General features: G+C 39.4%; 1 protein-coding gene across 6 annotated transcripts in view; it reads right to left on the reverse strand.

The window, feature by feature from the left end:
• The window catches only part of ATP6V0A1 (ATPase H+ transporting V0 subunit a1), a 164,818-nt gene that overhangs the window by 25,420 nt on the left and 119,071 nt on the right, over nt 1-20,327 (reverse strand). For 3 of the 6 annotated variants that reach the window (XM_082272084.1, XM_082272082.1, XM_082272086.1), the window contains exons 17-18: nt 16,461-16,568; nt 6,015-6,122 (exon numbers count right to left, since the gene is read on the reverse strand). In XM_082272084.1, the coding sequence (XP_082128210.1) occupies nt 6,015-6,122; nt 16,461-16,568 (216 nt within the window). Of the gene's footprint in view, nt 1-2,754; nt 2,773-6,014; nt 6,123-16,460; nt 16,569-20,327 lie in introns of all 6 variants that reach the window. The other 3 variants (XM_082272083.1, XM_082272081.1, XM_082272085.1) reach the window with 2 other exon arrangements.

Raw genomic sequence — 20,327 nt, forward strand, 5'->3', positions numbered from 1 at the left:
AGTGAATGTAACTCCTTTTGAAAATCAAAAACATGATTTTTACTTAGGGGTAAATAAGTATCTCGGTCTCCCACCAGTCGTCCCATTTCCTCTTTGTAGTAGGATTTGGACATAACCACTAAACCTCCTCCCTTGTCAGCAGGACGGACGACAAGATCCCGTTTCTGCTCAAGAGACTTAATACCGCGTTTAATATACGCTGGGTCATTCACCTTTTTGATTTTCAGATCCTCGAGGTCTCTGGTCACCATATTTTTAAAAACTACCAGATGTTTATTATCTTTCACAGGTGGGTTAAAGATGGATTTATTGAAGAGGTTGGAATGATTCCCCCTTTGTTGTATTGCAGACCTTTCGCCTGGTTTGCTCAGGAAATATTTCTTAATGTTTAGAGTCCTGACGAACTTCTGAACATTAATAAAAGTGTGGAATTTGTCAAGATTCTTGACAGGGGCGAACTTAAGTCCTTTATCAAGGACTTTAAGTTCTTCGCTCGATAATTCCGAGCCACTAATGTTAAAGATCCCAGCACCTAGCGGGATCTTTTTCTGCTGGACACGTCTTCCTGATCTCCTCCCTCTAGTCCTCTTTTTCCTCTGGGAGTATGTTGAAGCGGCCCCTCCCTCCGTGGGCCGGGAGTCCCTAAAAAATGGGAATCATCAGTTTCCTCTACATCCTCAAGTGCGCTAAATCTATTATGGACAGGAACCGGTTTTCTCAGATAAGGTGGTATATTTCTATTGTTCTGATTATAATTGGATCCGTAATCCTCAAACGGGGCATAATCATAAGAATTCCTATTTGATGTTTCTTGATAATAGTTACCATTAGCAGGAGGGGGAGGGTATTTCTGATATCTCCCTCCTCCATTGCTAGACTGAATAGGTGGAGGGGGTGGATGAGGCCTACCACCTCTCCCTCTATTTCTGCCCCCACGTGGTCTCCCTCCTCTCTTCCCCCGTGGTACTTGAGGATGATAAACCCTTTCCACTGGAGGTGCATTGGGTCTCCTAGGGGCTTGATAAGAAGGGACCGACACAGGGACTACATTAACCTGATCTGATAAGTTAGTGGCCACCTGGGGGCTAGATTGCCACTTAAACACCTCACCCCTTTCAAAGTCACCTGAGTCCCTGATAAATTTTCCTCTCTTTTTTTTATCGTTTACCATGTAAGTGCAAACTATATTTATTAAAAGAAGTTTAGTACTGGCAGTCTGCACTTAGAGGTTTTCTTCTTTCATTTATACCTCGGAATGTCTACATTTGGGGAATCCGGTCTGTGAGTCCTATCTGGTCCTTAGTTATCAAGGAGTGTATACGAATGTACCTGAAGCCTGCTTATTGATGTGGATTGACACTGCGATTTTTGACCTCTGGTAACACAGTGGTCGAATCTTGAGGTGAGGGCATCAGTGTGCTTTATGGTGGAGGGAGATCACTGTGTGGAGTCGTTGTCTCCTATATCCTCTTTCAACACAGATTGGACCTAAGGAACTGTCTCTTTCATCTTTTTGGGACTCTTTATTTCTTATGCCATTATTTACAGGATTTGCGCTGCATCATTTTGTCTGTCATATCTCTCTGGGATTTTTTGCTGTGTATCCTGGGTCGGTGTTCAGCTGGCATTTCCATCTAGTTTAGCTACACTTACCTGTCTGCGCTGATTGTTTTTACTTGGGTACCTTAGAGATCTAGGAGAAATCTGATGTTTTTCAATGGTGTTGCCTTGCTTTTTAACTTGAAAATTAGGGGGGTCGTCTTATACGCCGGAAAATACGGTATAAAGAAATTTCCCAACTGGCAAACTTTTTTACATTGTCAAATTGTTTACTTTTTAATCACAAAAGACCCTAAAGAAGCTATTTCTGGACTCCACCTGTTTTCAACAAACATGGCGTTATATTAAGGACAGATAAAGAAATAAAAGACAAACAATAACCTGTGCATGTGGTTTTCATCTAATGCTGCCTCTAAAGTAATCAGTGTACGGATACATTTCTAGACAAATCCAGACATATAAAGCTTTGTTCTGCCTATGCATAAAGCAATGTACAACATTTAGCAATGACCTGCAGCACGCATACTGCACCACAGAAGAAGTGAAAAGCTATGTACGCACACAGAAAACCACTCACAATTTAGCATATTCTATGGACACCAAATATACACGAATCACATATATATGTACATGAATTTATATACATATATAATTTAATTTTGCAATTTATATACTTTATCTTTAAATTGATACAGCCACACTAAAATTGCAGCTCCCCTGTATTCTTTTTCTCAATGTAGTGTTTTTTTGTTCCTTTTTTCTAATGGCATATTATCATTTTAAACAACTATCCTCTGCAAATGATGTATATCAGGATGAGGTTTCTGTAATTTTATTGTACACACGAAATCTCACATATGCTTTTCAGGCCAATGAAAGGAAACTGACTGTTCACAAAAGGTCTGCTTGGGAGATAACAAAAAACATCTTTATAGATGAAAAAACCATTGAATCTGATTCAGAGGGAAGCTGCAATTTTAGGTCAGAAATTGCTAAGCATCAGAATTAATGAATGAAATGAAAGATTGCAGAAACGTCATGGATTGGTCCGGGAACCATCACAAAGCCCACCAAGCGAACTGAAGAAACAATGGTTAAATTGTGTAATGGTTAAATTAAAACAATGATGAATAAGCCATATCTCCAAGTCTTCTTGTCTGATTGAGAGCATGCACAACGGACTTTGGCTCTTACCACTTCCTCCACGGCAGGCTTGGAATAATATAAATCCAGATTTAATAAAGGTTTAAAAGAGAAAGAAATACAGGTTAGCCATAAATATCACTTTAAAACTTCAGTCCCTCTTTGAAGATTCTTAAAATGTTTTTTTTTTTTTAATAAAAAAGATACAACAAATCTACTGTGAATGTTACCTTACTGTATTTGGAAAAAAAAAAATTAAAAGTTACGTATTTAACTTGCTTAACTTTTGCCTTTAATGGAAAACAACCAGTGTTTGAAATGGTATCTTACATTGATTTGCAAAGCATGTGTTAGCTAATATGTTTAATAAGAATAGCAAATCTATAATTGTCATGGGACAAGAAACATTACTGAAATTACACACCAAAGCATGAACAAATGAGCATTGCTTGTGATGTGCACATAAGTAAACATAAAAAAGATACTATTATAAATATACATTTGTAAAAAAATTTATTTTAATATTGAAAAAAAAAAACCCTTTAAGGTTTCACATGCATTAATTAAAGCAGAACCGAACCCAAAACCTTTTTTCCATTTTGCAAAGAGTACAGGAGGGTTTTAACCCCTGTCATTTTTTCCATTCATTTCCTGTCCCAACAGGAAGTAAAAGGAATTCTCTCCAGAGTGGGGGCTAGCTCTGGTTGTCACCAAGGTCACAGAACTATTTGTCCGTTCGATTTCCCCTTTATTCCTGTTCTGGTGAGAACTCAAAATGTGAAATTTTCTTTCGCTTTTCTGCTGGTGATAATGGCCACCAGGACCTATAGAAAGGGTAAATATCCTTAAAGGGGGCACACCAACTGTCCTCTTAGAGCTTAACATGGATTGTCCAGTACAAATTTCCTATGTGACAGCCGATATAGTCATCTTCATTTTCATATCGAGATATATCAAAAGAGGACTTTGCATGCTCGCTGTCCATGTTTTACTGCAGAGATGAACTAGAAGCACACATAAGCTGGCCACAGACAAAATTGAAGTTGAGCAGGTTCAGCTGAATTTCGAACCTGTCTATGGACAGGCTGATTGTATTGAATTCGATCCATCAATCAACTTCAGTACAACCAGCCTGTCAGGTTTTTCTTTGCCTGATTGCTGCCAGCTGCTTGCCGCCAGCAGTAATCATTGTATTTTGCTGTGGGGAAGGCACCTTTGTGCTCCCTACCGGAAGAGCAATCTCAATCATACCTGGCTTTATTCCTGCACACGTTGGTGTTTTGGTTATTTCCACCCTCCTTGAGTTTTCTTCCACTTTTCCTCTAGTGTTATCTCCAATCACAGATAATATTTAAATGTAGTGAATTTGGCAAATCCAATGAGACTCAAGCAATCAATGATTCCATGTGATGGCTTGCTTTATGGCATTATTGCTTGCCATTACCTTTGCTGGCTTGTTAAACCAAGTCTTTAGATGTATTATCCCACTTTCTGTAGAAAATGTTCCCTTATCTTCAACTGTTAGGAGAAATGTGACTTTTAACATTTTTGCTCCAGATGCAGAGAGTGCCGGGCTCAAACAGCCACTTCACATGGTGCAAGTCAGAGAATGGAATATCTCTTCCATTCTTTGACTTGCACCACGTGAAGCCGGTGTTTCAGCCCGGCACTCTCTGCATCTGGAGCAAAAATTTTAAGAGTGCCGGACTGAAACACCGGCTTCACGTGGTGCAAATCAAAGAATGGAAGAGCTATTCCATTCTCTGACTTGCACCATGTGAAGTGGCTGTTTGAGCCCGGCACGCTCTGCATCTGGAGCAAAAATGTTAAAAGTCACATTTCTCCTAACAGTTGAAGATAAGGAAACATTTTCTACAGAAAGTGGGATAATACATCTAAAGACTTGGTTTAACAAGCCAGCAAAGGTAATGGCAAGCAATAATGCCATAAAGCAAGCTATCGCATGGAGTCATTGATTGTCTTGAGTCTCAATGGATTTGCCAAATTAACTACATTTGAATATTATCTGTGTTTGGAGACAACACAAGAGGAAAAGTGGAAAAAATTTAAAGGAGGGTGGTTATAACCAAAACACCAACGTGTGCAGAAATAAAGCCAGGCATGATTGAGACTGCTGGGGATTGGCAGTAACGTTAAGAGGAAAACGTCCTAGGGCTGGTCCTGGATATCCATATACAGCCAGGTGGAGCTGCGAATGCTGGTTACCCCTTTTGAGGGGAGAGATTTCTGGTGAGTGAAGCAACAAGAGGGGAGACATCAGGCACATTGCATGATACTGTGGAACTCCCTTTTGCTGCAAAATCACTTAATATAGTTTTTCTAGCAGCACTATCATAAGGGCTTGCAGTGCTGTCACGTGACAGTGGAAGGACAATTGCTTACCATATAAAGACTTTCCATTTAGAGCACTGATCACTTTATATCAGCTTTGGTCACTTCAAATGAATTTTTGTTACATTGATTTATTGATGTTTTAAGTGCAAACGGTCTATTTCATACTAGGCACTAGCACTTTTAATATTTTAATATGGTTTTAAATTTCTGTTTTTTTTCCATTGATTTTTTTTATATTTTGATTTTTTTTTTTTCTACCTGCACCATTTTTTGAGGTTTTATGTAGTTTTGATTCTAACACTATATAGACACGCACAGGGCAGCGCCAAACCCATTTTTTGTTTAAAACTCCATAAAAAAATACTTTGACCTAGGCTAAGGTTGGTCAAACATTATACAATTTTCCTTTAAAATTTCCAAAACAGTATAATGTGAGGTCAAACCTAAACACTTTCAATTAGTATGCAATCAGGCAGCTCCTTGCACTACATAATTTAAGGTAAATCTAAAGGAAATTGAAGAAGAAAATCATATAATCTATGGCCAACTAGCTATCAAAGCATTCGCATTCAATAGGTACAAAAGAAGGCCCTGCTGCAATTTCTAATTATAAAATGCTGTCTAGAGTGTTCTATGCATATTGTGAGAGTATGTCACTGCATATTACCACATGCTTACACCGATTCTTTTCCATCAATCACATTTTTTAGTGCTGTTTGCATATGTACTTATATTTTCCCCATTTGTAGTACAGCTGGCAATATAAAGAACATCTACATAGAACATTTGAGGGACTGATATTTCAAAGCAATGTTGTTGTCACACAGGACTAGAAACAATATGTTCAAGCAATAAATTCCTTTGATGGAAGTTGTCCTTGCAACACATTAGGAACTGATGCTCTGCAAGGTCCTCCAACCGCAAAGGATTAAAGGATCAATATAATAAATGATTACCTCTTCGCCTTCTTCTGAATGCATGGACAGCTGGTCGTGCTGAATAATTTCGGCATCTTCTTCTGTGGGCCCGTTACCAACGCGGATACCTCCAAAGTTATGCGTACCCTGGATTAGTGGGTGTGGGGAGGGGTATTTATAAATCAGGGTCAAGGCTCTTGGCCAATCAGCATGCTCTTTTTCCCCATCCCAAAGGCAACCTTTCTTCACAACATCAAAATGCCATAAAACTCCCCTATAGAAGTAATATTGGCTACAACTATTTTAGTTATAGGTGGCTATATAGTTAATTATATATATTCCTAGATATATTTTAAAAATCTATGATCCTATGTATTTAAAATTTGATAAAGAGAAACCCTGATTTATAATTTAATAGCGCTAACACTACCTGCCAAATCTGAGATAAGAGGGGGGTCTGCCTATACACACGGCTTAATACGAGTGTGTCTGAGTCTCTTATCCCAGAACGTGGTAGTAGCATTAACCTTATTAATTTATAAAACACACCAGGAAAAGCTAACCCACCCTCTAGGAAAGAGAACATGCTGGAATACACAGACAGTTCAAGTAAAGTTCAGAGGAATTTAAAACAGCTGACAAATCTATTCTTTATAGTACAGTGTTGGCGCAATATAAATGACATATACAGTGACTAACAGAGGTCTCCCTTTCAGCTGTCCATGTCCTTACATTTAACGAAACATTGCTTTCTACCATGTAGGCCACCAGTCAAAAGTATTTTGTTCTCATCAGAAGAATCCTATTAGCAAAAAGTAAAACATGATCACCACCAGTCGAGTCTACCAGTTGCATTTCACTGTGGCCAACCCCCAACATTACCAAGAGAAAAAGATCAAGCCATGTTGGATATTTCACCTAAATCCTGTCTCTTCTTTTTCTTTCCTCCCTCCTCCACAGACATAATTATGGATGCTTGCATGCCTATAAATTTAATTTAGAACTAAGGTTTTTTTTGTTTTTTTTTCTTCAAACATGAAATTTTCGTGCCTCCCTCTTAAACTGAACCTACAGTTAGGTCCATATATAGTTGGACACAGGCATAATTTTATTTTTTTTAGTTATTTACCAAAACAGATTCAAGCTATAGTTATATAATGGATATGGGCTGAAAGTGCACACTCTCAGGTTTTTGAGGATATGTTCATCCAAATTGGAGGAAGGGTTTAGGAAAATTAAAGCTCTTATGATTAGCCATCCCCCTTCTTCAGGGAAACAAAAGTAATTGAACAATTGAATCAAAAGCGGTTTCATAACCAGCTTTTGGCTACTCCTTCGTTATTTCTTTTTAATTAGGCAGGTAAAAGGTCTGGAGTTGATTCTAAGTGTGGTATTTACATTTGGAATCTATTGCTGTGAACCTACATCATTCATTCAAAGGAGCTGTCCGTGCAAGTGAAACAAGCTATTGTAAGGCTTCAAAAACAAAACCAATTTATTAGAGAGATAGCAGCAACATTAGGAGTGGCCAAATCAACAGTTTGGTATATTATGAGAAAAGAAGAACGCACTGGGGATCCTAACAACATAAAAAAATGACTGGACGTCCATGGAAATCAACAGTGGTGGATGATCGCAGGATCTGCTCTATGGTAAAGAAAAACCCATTCACAACATCCAGACAAGTGAAGGACACTCTCCAGGAGGTGGGCGTATCATTGTTAAAGTCTACAATTAAGAGAAGACTTCACAAGAGCAAATACAGAGGGTTCACCACAAGATGCAAATCATTCATAAGCCACAAGAACAGAAAAGCCAGTTTAGACTTTACCAAAAAAACATCTAAAAAAAGCCAGACCAGTTCTGGAAAAGCATTCTTTGAACAGATGAAACTAAGAATAATCTGTACTAGAATGATGGGAAGAAAAAAGCATGGATATGGCTTGGAATAGCTCCTGATCCAAAGCACACGTCATCTGTAAAACATAGTGAAGGCAGTGTGATGGCATGGGCATGTAAGACTTCCAATGTCACTGCGTCATCGGTGTTTATTGATGATTTGACAGAAGCAGCAAGATGAATTCTGCAGTGTTTAGAGATCAGCCCAGATTCAGCCAAATGCAGCAAAGTTGATTCTACAGAACTTCACAGTACAGATGGACAGTGATCCAAAACACACTGCAAAAGCGACCCAGGAGCTTTTGAAGGGAAAGAAGTGGAATATTCTGCAATAGGCAAGCCAATCACCTGGTCTCAACCCAATTAAGCATGCTTTTCATCACTTGCTGAAGGCAAAACTAAAGGCAGAAAGACCCACAAACAAAGAACAACTGAAGACAGCTGCAGTTAGCGCCTGGCAAAGCATCACAAAGGAGAAAACCCAGTCTTTGGTAATATCCATGGGTTCCAGACTTCAGGCAGTCATTGCTAGTTAAGGATTCTCAAAAAAATATTAAAAATTAACATTTTATTTATGATTATATTAATTTGTCCAATTACATTTGAGCCACTGAAAAGGGGGGGGGGGTGTCTGTGTATAAAAATGATTGCAGTTCCTAAAATTTGTACTTGATATTTAGGTTCAACCCCTTGAATTAAAGCTGAAAGTCTGGACTTCAAATTCATGTGGATTGTTTCGTTTTAATTTTATTCTGGTGGCATACAGAGCCACAAGTATGAAAATTGTGCTTGTGTCTAAATATATATGGACCTAACTGTATATCTAGACTGTACACAAAAAAAAAACCGATATATTCTGATCAAGCAATAAAACACTTTAAAACATTCACATTTGTAGCTATAGGCATTGAGGAAAAAAACACCTTTAAAGTTTAGAGACTCTTTGCAACTTAGATAATTTTCTGTTTATTTCTTTCTGGGCAGCCTGCCAGCCCTCTAATGTAAACACTCAGCAGATACTTCTAAGGCTTATTTCACACCAGCAGACCGATCGGGTCCATCTGTCCCTTTTTCAGGCGGACCTAATCGGACCTCCTATTGTTCTCTATTGGGAGGAGTATGTAAACGGACATGTTTCCCTATTTACACCCTCCTGCGTCTGATCCAATTCGGGCCGCCAAAAACAGATGGATGGGGATTCGTTCTGCATCCATCTAGTGTGTTGGATGGAAAACAGACAGTCGGTCCGTTTCCATCCGACCGCTTCATACAAAACACTAGGCTGGGTCCGTGTCCACTCTGCATAGCAGAGCGGACACTGACCTGTCATCCACCTGCTCTGCTGGGATCAGTGGACAGATCTGTTCGATGGAGTCCACCCCATGTGAACGGGGCCTTAGTAGTTAGAAACTGATTGAATCTTAAAGTGTTATCTTTGAGGAACTGAAAGCTAGGAGTCCGCTTTCTCAGAGGGGGGGGGGGGGACCTGTCCGCTGGTCCCCGTTGAGCAGGCAGCTGGCTTATGTCACTATGCACCTTTATTTGCATAAGAGCAACAGTACACACTGCACATAACACTCATAACATTGTAGCTCCTCCCTGTCCTGTGTGGTCTTCTCCCATCTCATTTGTTGACATCAGCATTTTGTAATAAAAGTAATGACTGGCTGATGATGGAGCTAGTAAGAGGGAGGATTAAGGAGGGGATGGACCACACTACTACAAGCCCAGTTCTTGGCAAAAAATTAAAAAAAAAAAAAAAAAAAAAAAAACTTTTTCGTACAAAGAACTTCCTGTGCAGGAAAAAAAATGTCACTTCCCTAAAATGGTACCACCATTTCTGCATCTGAACATGCCCCGTTATAGCTATAAACCTGACAATAAAATCACAGGGCATAGTCATATTCAGAAAATCTGCCAAATGCCAAAAAGGGAAACCTCTAAATGGTTTTTGGATTAGCTTTGTGTTCGTTTAACATTTTTGTAACTTTTATCTTTTGTCTACTTAATCCTTTCACTACCAGAGGTCAGCATGCATCAATTAACTTGGCAGTAAAGCTATTACAAATCTGAATACTAAATATTATTCATAAATAATTTTTAAAGGCCATATGTTTGTTATACCATTTCAATTAAAGCCATGCTTACTTTTTTGTATGATTTCTGAAAACTGTGCAAAAATGTAAAAATAAAGTTTTTTTCCTACTATAATTGTCCTATTTTGAATTATTACAGTGATCACTTGATTGGAAACCATATTGGAATTCCAGATCAGCAGCACAGCAGCAGTTAACTTTCTTCCAGCTGTCAAATAAGATAATAAAACTTGCTGGATTGAATACCAGAATTCATATTCAGTATTTTATATTTACCGGACTCTAAATTTATATAATTTCTAGTCCAGGCCATAATGAGGGGAAAATGTGAAAAACCACCCATGCATTCCATTTAACTAACACCAAAAAGATATCGGACACTTGATTTACACGATTCATCATCTCCTCAACTAGAGACCCAACTCTGATTCAGTCACAGAATTATTAAATGTTTCCGATTTCACCTATAATATTATATATCAATTTGATTCTCGTATTGAGGACAAAATATATTTTCATAGCACCTAAACAGTGGCAGGCATCTTGTAGAATACAGTTTAAGCCTTTGTGTCTCTCTCTAGAAATATCCTTTAAGCAGCTTAATTTTAAAAAATCTAAGACCAAATTTATCTTTTCTTGTTTCTTTTGGATAGAATATGGAACAGGTAAACCTCCTGTTGAGGTTTTTTAAGTCCATTTGGGGAGATTTTGTTTTTAACTTGCCCTCTTCAGACACAACAAAAAGTGAGAAATCTCTTACTGGAAAAGATTTGCCCTCTATTCCTGTAGTAATGACAGCTTAAAATATTAGAATTTTCCAAACTTTCAGTTTTTGGACAATAGTAACCTAGGCAAACAGGGAGGATATATTTCCCCTGCAGGAACACAGAAAAAAAAAATGGACAGTTTCCAACCATTTCTTACTCTAGAATCACTTTATGGAACCTTGGACATAAGTCCTTACCAACTATAGAGACCTCTAAACAGACACTGTAAATGTCAATTAGGTCACCATTTGAATGCTGAGTTTTTTATGTGCACATATCCCCATTTGCCTGCCAACTGAGGCATATCGATACCCAATACAGAAAAGTTGGATACAAGGAAACAAGACTATACTTAGAAAGATGCTTTCTTTTTTTAATCTCAAGACATAAGGGTAGGACAATCTCTGGGTATAGCCAAAGACTGAAACAATTACAGTGCCTATGTTATTGTAGTCAATAGAAGCACATCTTTACTGGCTCCCATATTGGACAGACTTCTGAATCTGTCCCCCTGTATAAATGTGTTAAGTGCTGGGTATTTGTTGAAATAAATCTAAAACAGAAAACAATAGACACTGAATGAAAGATTTCTAAACCAATTGCCATTTATTGATGGTGTCTCAAGAACATAAACATTCACTGTATGATGGCCATTTAAAACCTAGTGAAAGTGAAGATATCATTAAATTTGGATCTTGTGTATAATGCTACGCCTAAAAGATAAGTCCAGGCAAAACCTTACTAACGCTAAACCTGCTCTGTGCCACATTCTAAACCTAATCTATCTAACCCTGTAAAGCAAAAATCACTGTACTTGCCTATTCTGCAGCTGATCTGGTCCAGTCCCACGCTGAACTGTCAGCGGCGCTTCAGCATGGAGGCGGGTGCAGGAGAGGCACTCGACAATGGAAGCCCCATAGTAAGTCTATTAGTGACGTCACTTCCCATTCATTTCAAAGCTGTTATATATGGGTGACATCACTTCCCATTCATTTCAAAGCTGTTATCGGTCCTCTCCAGCACAGAGCTTCCGTCGCTGAAGACCAGACCGGATTGGGTGCCACTGACAGTTTAGCGTGGGACCAGACCGGATCGGCTGCAGAATAGGTACAGCGATTTTTGCTTTACAGGGTTAGATAGATTAGAGTGAGAATGTGGCACAGAGCAGATTTAGCGTTAGTTAGGTTTTGCCTGGACTTATCCTTTAAAGGGACCCATATTTTATCTCTGATGTATTATATACTGTTGTGGGGTAATAAAACAAGTCCTATACATCATCAACATGGTTTCATTACAAACACAGTTTGCTTTAATAGGGTATTTTGGGTCGGCATCAGTAGATTCTAAAGCTAACATTTTTTTTACAATTACAATTTTCTTTATGATTACATTGGGGCTTCTTTTCACTTCAACCAAAACTTAAAACCCCAAATTTCACAACACCAATTAACAAAAATCCAGGACATCATGTTGCATAGAGATTATATGGTCAGTAGACCACCCAAATTTGAAAAATCTTATGTTTCTCAATACTGTATTATGTTGTAGTTTACTGGATTAATGCAACATATTTTTTAGTAAAATGGGATTTTGGTTATACATTCATGGACAAGTGAGGTACATTTCCTAATACATTTACAAAAGGCTGACAAAGTTAATGTGGGTTGTGGTAAAGACAGGTTTAACGTGACCTGTACCCATGATTACCATAAGAGCTGGTTCACACTGGGGCGACTTGTCAGGAGACTTGGTCGCCTGACAAGTCGCTGTGGGTCGCCTGCCATAGATTAGCACAGGACCTGTTCTAATAGGAGCGACACAAGTCGCTCCGACTTAGAAAAAGGGTCCTGTACTACTTTGGGGCGACCTGGAGCGACCTGCATTGACTTCAATGATATGAAGTCCGTGCATGTCACTCCGAGGTCGCGGTGCGCGCTGTGCACCGCGACTTCACAGGTCGCCCCGGCAAGTCGGATCGCCTCAGTGTGAACCGGCTCTTAGGATGGACTATCACTACTATCGCTCTGAATGTTTGTCAACTGCATATAAATGCAGCAACAAACTGAAGTATTGAAACACACATCCCGGCAAAAAGTATGAACTCTTAACACACGGATGCCACAAATTATTATATATTTTTACTAATGGCGTTTACTGTAACTTCATGCATTTCTATGATTTGTATCCAACTCACTGTTGTGCTAATTTACGACTTTCTGCGGTTTTTCTATTTGGGATATGTATACACAAAGCAGCATTCATAAAAAAAAAAATGCAAAACCACAATCTAAGAACTGTAACTGTTTTAAACTCATAGGTGCTGAAGAATAAAGGGACAGATATATTTATGTATGTAAAATTCACACATATCACAATAGAAAGGAAAAAGAAAAAGAGACTATATTTTTTATAAATGGACATACATATTATATATATATGCCCATTTCATGAAAACGCTTTGGCAGAAATATTAAATTTTTAATACTAAAACCAGGTCCACCTAAAACAGAGATGCAACCTCTGCTTATAACATTCAGTGACCCCAGAAAGAAAGCTTTCCAGCTCAGGCCCCTTTCACCTCCAACCCCACAGCATGTTACTTTATATATGCGAGGAATTTAATGGGTAGGGTATTACATACTGGATTCCCCATTTATTGCTAATGGGAATGCAGTATGGGGAGAATGAACGAACTGCATGGAACAAAAATTACACAATTATACAGTTTAATGTTTGACAAGTTTACAAAAACAGTATGTAGTATAACGAGTTTAGTTTCAACTAAATTAATTAGAAGCATGAAGGCCTCGGATTTAAAGAAACATTAAAGTGGTTGTAAACCTCAGACATGAAATATGAACAAAGCATATCCCTCTACAGTGTGTACTGTTCTCAATCCAGAGTATTAAGTGTTATTTCTGTGTGCTGCCTTTTTTCCTCTATCTGTATGAATCCCACTTATGAGAAGTTTTCCTGACACCAAGAGAAAAATGGTGACGGAGAGGGACCTTCAGTTGATTGACTGCATCAGCTCTGTTCATGTGTGCTGTGTGAAGGGGATGTGTCCTTTCCCTCCAATCAGCTCTCAGAGCTCCCCACACGGAGCTCTGCAGAATGTAACTTTAGCCCTCTGCCCCTTTTTTCCTGACAACTTAGACAAGCTTTAAAAGTTCAGCACTTTGAATGTATGTAGAGAGAGGAAGACTGCAGGCAGACAGATATAACTTATGTAGGATGACTTCACTGGGTATATCAAAGGGTTTACGACCACTTTAAATTAACTTAATTAATTCCCATTTTTGGGGCAGGGACTGGTGAATGATCACCTTGTAAAACTAAAAAACTGTTCCATGCACAGTGGTGTAGTGGTTAGCACTTTCACCTAGCAGCAAGAGGGTTGCTGGTTCAAATCCCAACCACGACACTACCTGCCTGGAGTTTGCATGTTCTCCCTGTGCCTGCGTAGGTTTCCTCCGGGTACTCCGGTTTCCTCCCACACTCCAAAGACATGCTGGTAGGTTAATTGGATCCTGTATAAAATTGGCCCTACTATGTGTGTATGTGAGTTAGGGACCTTAGATTGTAAGCTCCTTGAGGGCAGGGACTGATGTGAATGTGCAATGTATATGTAAAGCGCTGCGTAAACTGACGGCGCTAAATAAGAACCTGAAATAAAAAAATACAGCAAAAGTGTACAGTTTGCGGTGTTCACTGGTCAGGTCTCTAAAGATTTAAATCGGGCACTGTCAGCACTGACCACTTCTAGGAGTGTCAGATGTCTGTGTCCCCCACCTCTGGATGGTTCCCTTTCTCTGACCTATGCATCAGTACAAGATTCAGCAATTACGTAGAAGTCAGAATAGAAACATAGAAACATAGAATGTGTCGGCAGATAAGAACCATTTGGCCCATCTAGTCTGCCCAATATATCTGAATCCTATGAATAGTCCCTGGCCCTATCTTGTATGAAGGATAGCCTTATGCCTATCCCATGCATGCTTAAACTCCTTCACTGTATTTGCAGCTACCACTTCTGCAGGAAGGTTATTCCATGCATCCACTACTCTCTCAGTAAAGTAATACTTCCTCATATTACTTTTAAACCTTTGCCCCTCTAATTTAAAACTGTGTCCTCTTGTGGTAGTTTTTCTTCTTTTAAATATGCTCTCCTCCTTTACCGAGTTGATTCCCTTTATGTATTTAAATGTTTCTATCATATCCCCTCTGTCTCTTCTTTCTTCCAAGCTATACATGTTAAGGTCCTTTATCCTTTCCTGGTAAGTTTTTTCCTGCAATCCATGTACTAGTTTAGTAGCTCTTCTTTGAACTCTCTCTAGAGTATCTATATCCTTCTGGAGATATGGCCTCCAGTACTGCGCACAATACTCCAAGTGAGGTCTCACCAGTGTTCTGTACAGCGGCATAAGCACTTCTCTCTTTCTACTGCTTATACCTCTCCCTATACATCCAAGCATTCTGCTGGCATTTCGTGCTGCTCTATTACATTGTCTTCCCACCTTTAAGTCTTCTGAAATAATTACTCCTAAATCCCTTTCCTCAGATACTGAGGTCAGGACTGTGTCAAATATTCTATATTCTGCCCTTGGGTTTTTACGCCCCAGGTGCATTATCTTGCACTTATCCACATTAAATTTCAGTTGCCAGAGTTCTGACCATTCTTCTAGTTTTCCTAAATCCTTTTCCATTTGGCGTTTCCCTCCAGGAACATCAACCCTGTTACATATCTTTGTGTCATCAGCAAAAAGACAAACCTTACCATCGAGGCCTTTTGCAATATCACTTATGAAGATATTAAACAAAATTGGTCCCAGTACAGATCCCTGAGGTACCCCACTGGTAACATGACCTTGTTCTGAATGTTCTCCATTGACTACAACCCTCTGTTGTCTGTCACTCAGCCACTGCCTAATCCACTCAACAATATGGGAGTCCATGCTCAATGAACGACATCATGCGTCGAGAGACAGGCATCCGACACTCCTTGAAGTACTAAATTCTAAAGAGGCTTTCAGAGGTTGAAGTGCTAGAATAGAGGAGAGGTATGTGAAACAGGCCACCAGAAAAGATATACAGTGTCTTCTAGTGCAGGGTTGCAAATTAAAAATCTTTAGAGAACCTACAGTGTTCTCTGGGGGGGGGGGGGGGGGGGGGGGAGGGGGTCACTGCACAAGATACAGGGATGCTCTTTGAGACTGGAGAAAAACATGTTTACCGTTCACATACAAGAGCTGGTTGTAGCCAACTCAGTTGAGTGCCTCAAAAACAGCTGGATGTGACAATGCAAGGAGTTTTTTTTTATTTATTGGGTTGGATGAATGTACAGGTGTCCAATCTGAATAACTATGATTGCATGTATAAGTTACAGTTACAGAATGCAGATCCCAGGCAGCCTACTGGAGCCCCCTCTAAATGTATGAAGCAGTTTGTGGATGAATCATTTCCTGGTATGAACACAAATCTGAGCAGTCTGTTTTAGGTGGAAATACACAAAAGGTCTTAGGGTCCGTGGGTGGATGCAAAGGCACCACACAGATTTTGGAAATATTTTGCCTTTAAACATGTGATTAGGTGACAAATCTAAAAAGTTAAGAGCCATTTTCATCTGCAATGTCACTGTTCTTAGAGATAAGCAGACCCCATGTAACAGTGCAGAGGTAAGTCATGGCTCAGTAACAAAACACACACATTTTCCAGATACTCACCAAATGTTTCCTCCTTAAGTACTGTTGGCGCAGCATAAAAGGTTTTAAGACCAGCATCCAAGGCACGCAGAGCATAGCACAGACAACCAAGAAACACTGCAGTCCTTTCTAGAAGACAAGACAACCATTACTAAAACACACAAGTATGGTGAGACAGCATAAATGCAGCTCTACTGCATGTTTTTACACATTCCCCCCCACCAGCAAGTGTCGAAAGAGACCTAAAAGTTTGTTTCCTCAGAAAGCATTGTACATTGTAACTTGATTATGACAAAATATTTTCAAAATGTATTTCAGTGAAAATATAAAATGTAGTGTTGCAGCATAGTTCATAAGCCTCAATTTAGCAATAAAGCAAAGCTTCAGCCAAAAGAACAAGACAGAAATGAGGCACACCAGCTTTTGCTGCAAGATTCACTTCAATTTCAGAGATTTCCCCTGCTGTACTTTTTTTCTGCCGCTGGATGTCCTCAGCTCAATGGCCTGCATTATTGGACCCAATTCCTTTGAGCCCAGGTCATTCTGGACCTTCCAAAGCCTGAAGCAGCACAGTGATAAGCTCATATCGGTCACTTCTTTATTCTTACTTTTCTTGTTTAAAAAGTCTTCCCCATTTTTTCAGGCTACTTTTTCGTCCTTTGCACACTTCCTATCCTCCGCTGATAAACCTTACTGGTAATAGTTTAGAGTGAGCAGAGCAGGTATTTCTGGGTAACATGCTCTCCTCTATGGGGTTGATTTACTAAAGGCAAATAGACTGTTTGCAGTCATATTCATTTTCCCCAGAGTTTAATAAAAACCTACAAATTTAAAACATTTTCTGAAAGCAGGGGGCCTGCAGAGAAAAAAATTGTACATGCAATTGTTGATGCCACACAATATTTCCACAACGACTTATCAATCTATATATTTAGTAAAAAACAAACTCAAAATAATTTTCATGCACACAAAAACAACAAAATTCCCTTTTTTTTCTTGAAAAATATAACATGAGATTGTGTTGAGTAAATGGATATACTTCAAGCCTTAAAATTGTCTGAGGAAAAAATTGCAAAAAAAAAAAAAAAAATGATGCTCAAAACTGTTTATTATTATTATTATTATATGTAGCAATATTTCCAGGCACTGGGCCTGATGTGGGTCTGCCATGGTTATTGTTACCACCAACAGCACATTTAAGCTTGTTGCCCAAGTGTGAGATCTGAGACAATGAACAGTCCGGCATCTTTGGTTTTTAGTTTTATTGTAGTAACTTGGATGGGAGAAGGGAATGAGTGGGATACTCCTCTGGTTCAACTAGGTACAAATTTGGGACACTTGAGAAAAATGCTGCCTAGCGGTGTCTTGGTGCCAGCTGAAGGCTGACCAAAGCTTACTGGCGCTTGTAAAACTAACTTGCGGTCTGTGAACTAAAACGACTTGTGCGACTTCCTCACAGCTCAAAAGTCCTGTACACTGCTCCCTGTAGTCTTCACTGACTGAGGTAGCTACTTGCAATGGTGCTGCAACACTTTACACTTTACCCTTCAGGGCCCAACTGCTGGCACCCCCTTTACTCTTCAGGGTTATCACTGGCACCCCCTTTACTCTTATTTCTGCACCGGATTGCTAGCTCCTGGATCCCTCTGACCTTCTCCGGAGTGGTCCCCTCTGCTAGGCAGACCCCCAGGGGCAGTTTGCAGTACTCACGACTCAGAATGCTTTCCTGAAACTCGACCCCAATGCTCCGTTGGTCCTCAGCACACCTGGACCCTCACTGCAGCTCAGCTCAGCCCTGTGCAGAGATGTATAGTAACTAAGTAGAACTACTTCACTACTGTACTTAAGTCCCGAAAGGCGGTATCTGTTCTTTCCTAGAGTAGAATTTTTTTCTCCTACTTCCACTTTTACTTCACTACATTTTTTCGATGATTTCAATACTTCTACTCTGATATTTTTTTTTTTGTGCTGCATAGTTACTCGTTACAATTATAAAAATTACCACTGCCAGAACAGTAGATGGCAGCTTTCATGAAGCTCAAAACGTGTATTATCAGCGCATACAAAAATAAATGCTACTGTATGTATAAATAAAAGCTGCATTTGAAATAATAAAAAACAATATGATGTTCAAACTTTTGACTTCTTTCTTTAATAACTACATAACACAGTACTTGTACTTTCAGTACTTGAGTAGCAATTTTTTTTTTAAAACTACTGGTACTCTTACTTTCAGTACTTGAGTAGCAACATTTTTAAAAAAACGACTTGCAATACTTAAGTACAAAAAATGTTGAATACTTTAGTACTTCTACTCAAGTCACTTTTTGATCGAGCACTTCCACTTCTACTCAAGTCACTTTTTGATAGAGCACTTGTACTTTTACTCAAGTATGGGTTTCGAGTACTTTATACATCTCTGGCCCTGTGTCTACTCAGGCCAGCCTCCTGGGACAGCCGACTCTTCCTGATAGGAGGAGAGACAGCCGTCACCTCCCTCCTGGGACTCTGCTTCCCGCCAAAGACCATCTGACACGCGCGCTCCATGGATTTATACCCCCTCCCAGAATGCTGTGAGGCAGAATCTGCCCTTCTAGGATGGATACAAGCCCTGGTGTGCTATTGGTCAGGTTTCCTCCACTGCCCAATGAGAGCCCTCATTGGGACACGGTGGGGAGACTACCCAACACAACAGGCACACCTGGGAACACCTGCCAGCCTAGCTGAAAACATGGCCCTGCTGATAAGCAGACAAGGCCCACTATACTTTACCTAGCACCTACATTGGAAGGTGCTACATATATATATATCAATTAACCATGAATTAGCAACCTAGAATTTCATATCAATCTGGCGTGCATGGCAATGCCAAATGTGTGTTCTGCAACTGTCCTTTATGCATGTATGTGCATCCCATGCTTGAGTTTACATTCATGTCTGATGCTGCCGTGGGCGCTGTACATATTTATTACATTCCAATAGTTTTTTTTTTTAAAAACGTTTGCTATTACAATGGGGCTGGCAAGTCTCCTATGTGTCATCACTGAGCAGCTGACAGGTAATATTGTCTTCTCTGTTCGCGCCTGAAGTAGTTTGAGCATTAACTGAGTGCTGCACACAGCTTTACCTGTAAAAGGGGTTGGGTGACTTTAAAGCTGCCCAGATCCCTTTTACTTAAAAGCCAGAAGGCTGCTGATTAAATCTAAGACAAGCTCATAGTTGCAATATAGAGAGACACTTCCTCAGCAGAGAGGCGCTTAAAAGAACAATCATCAAAAGAAGTTCTTTGATATGGTGATAAAGATCCTCTCTTAGGATCTGACCCAAAGAATCGTGGGAAATGTTGTAGATTTTCTGTAAAATAAACACATGCATTTTGTCTAGAGATGATAGCTTGACCAGAACAAAGCCAGGGTAAAACATTGAGCAATTATTAAGGCAAAATAGCCTTGGTAACTTGGACGCTCACCTATATTAGGACCTTGTTGTATGATTCATTATCTGTTTGTTTTTTAATTTATGTGTCACTCTTGTGTATTCATATCTCTTTGTACACTATCATTCTATTACAAAATCTTTCAATGTCTCTCTTTGCTTTGAAACCACTTTCTGCATCCACAGAAAAATTTAATTTTGAATGAATAAATGGATTTTTGTAAGATCTTACCGTAAAATCCTTTTCTCTTAAGCTCATTGACAGACGTAGTCTTCTTGATTCTCAAGAGCTGGGTTATGTTGTCTCCGCAGGAGTAGGACTAGGCAGAAAGACAAAACGTTCTGGCTCCACCTTAGGGGCAGTCCCTGAGGGTATATCCTCCCTCTCTCTGCTACAGGAAATCAGTTCTGTTCTAAAGCAGTAACAGAGAATTTAACCCAACCCAACTCAAT

The sequence above is a fragment of the Pelophylax lessonae genome (genome assembly GCF_965119305.1).
Source record: "Pelophylax lessonae genome assembly, chromosome: 11".
Lineage (NCBI taxonomy): Eukaryota > Metazoa > Chordata > Amphibia > Anura > Ranidae > Pelophylax > Pelophylax lessonae.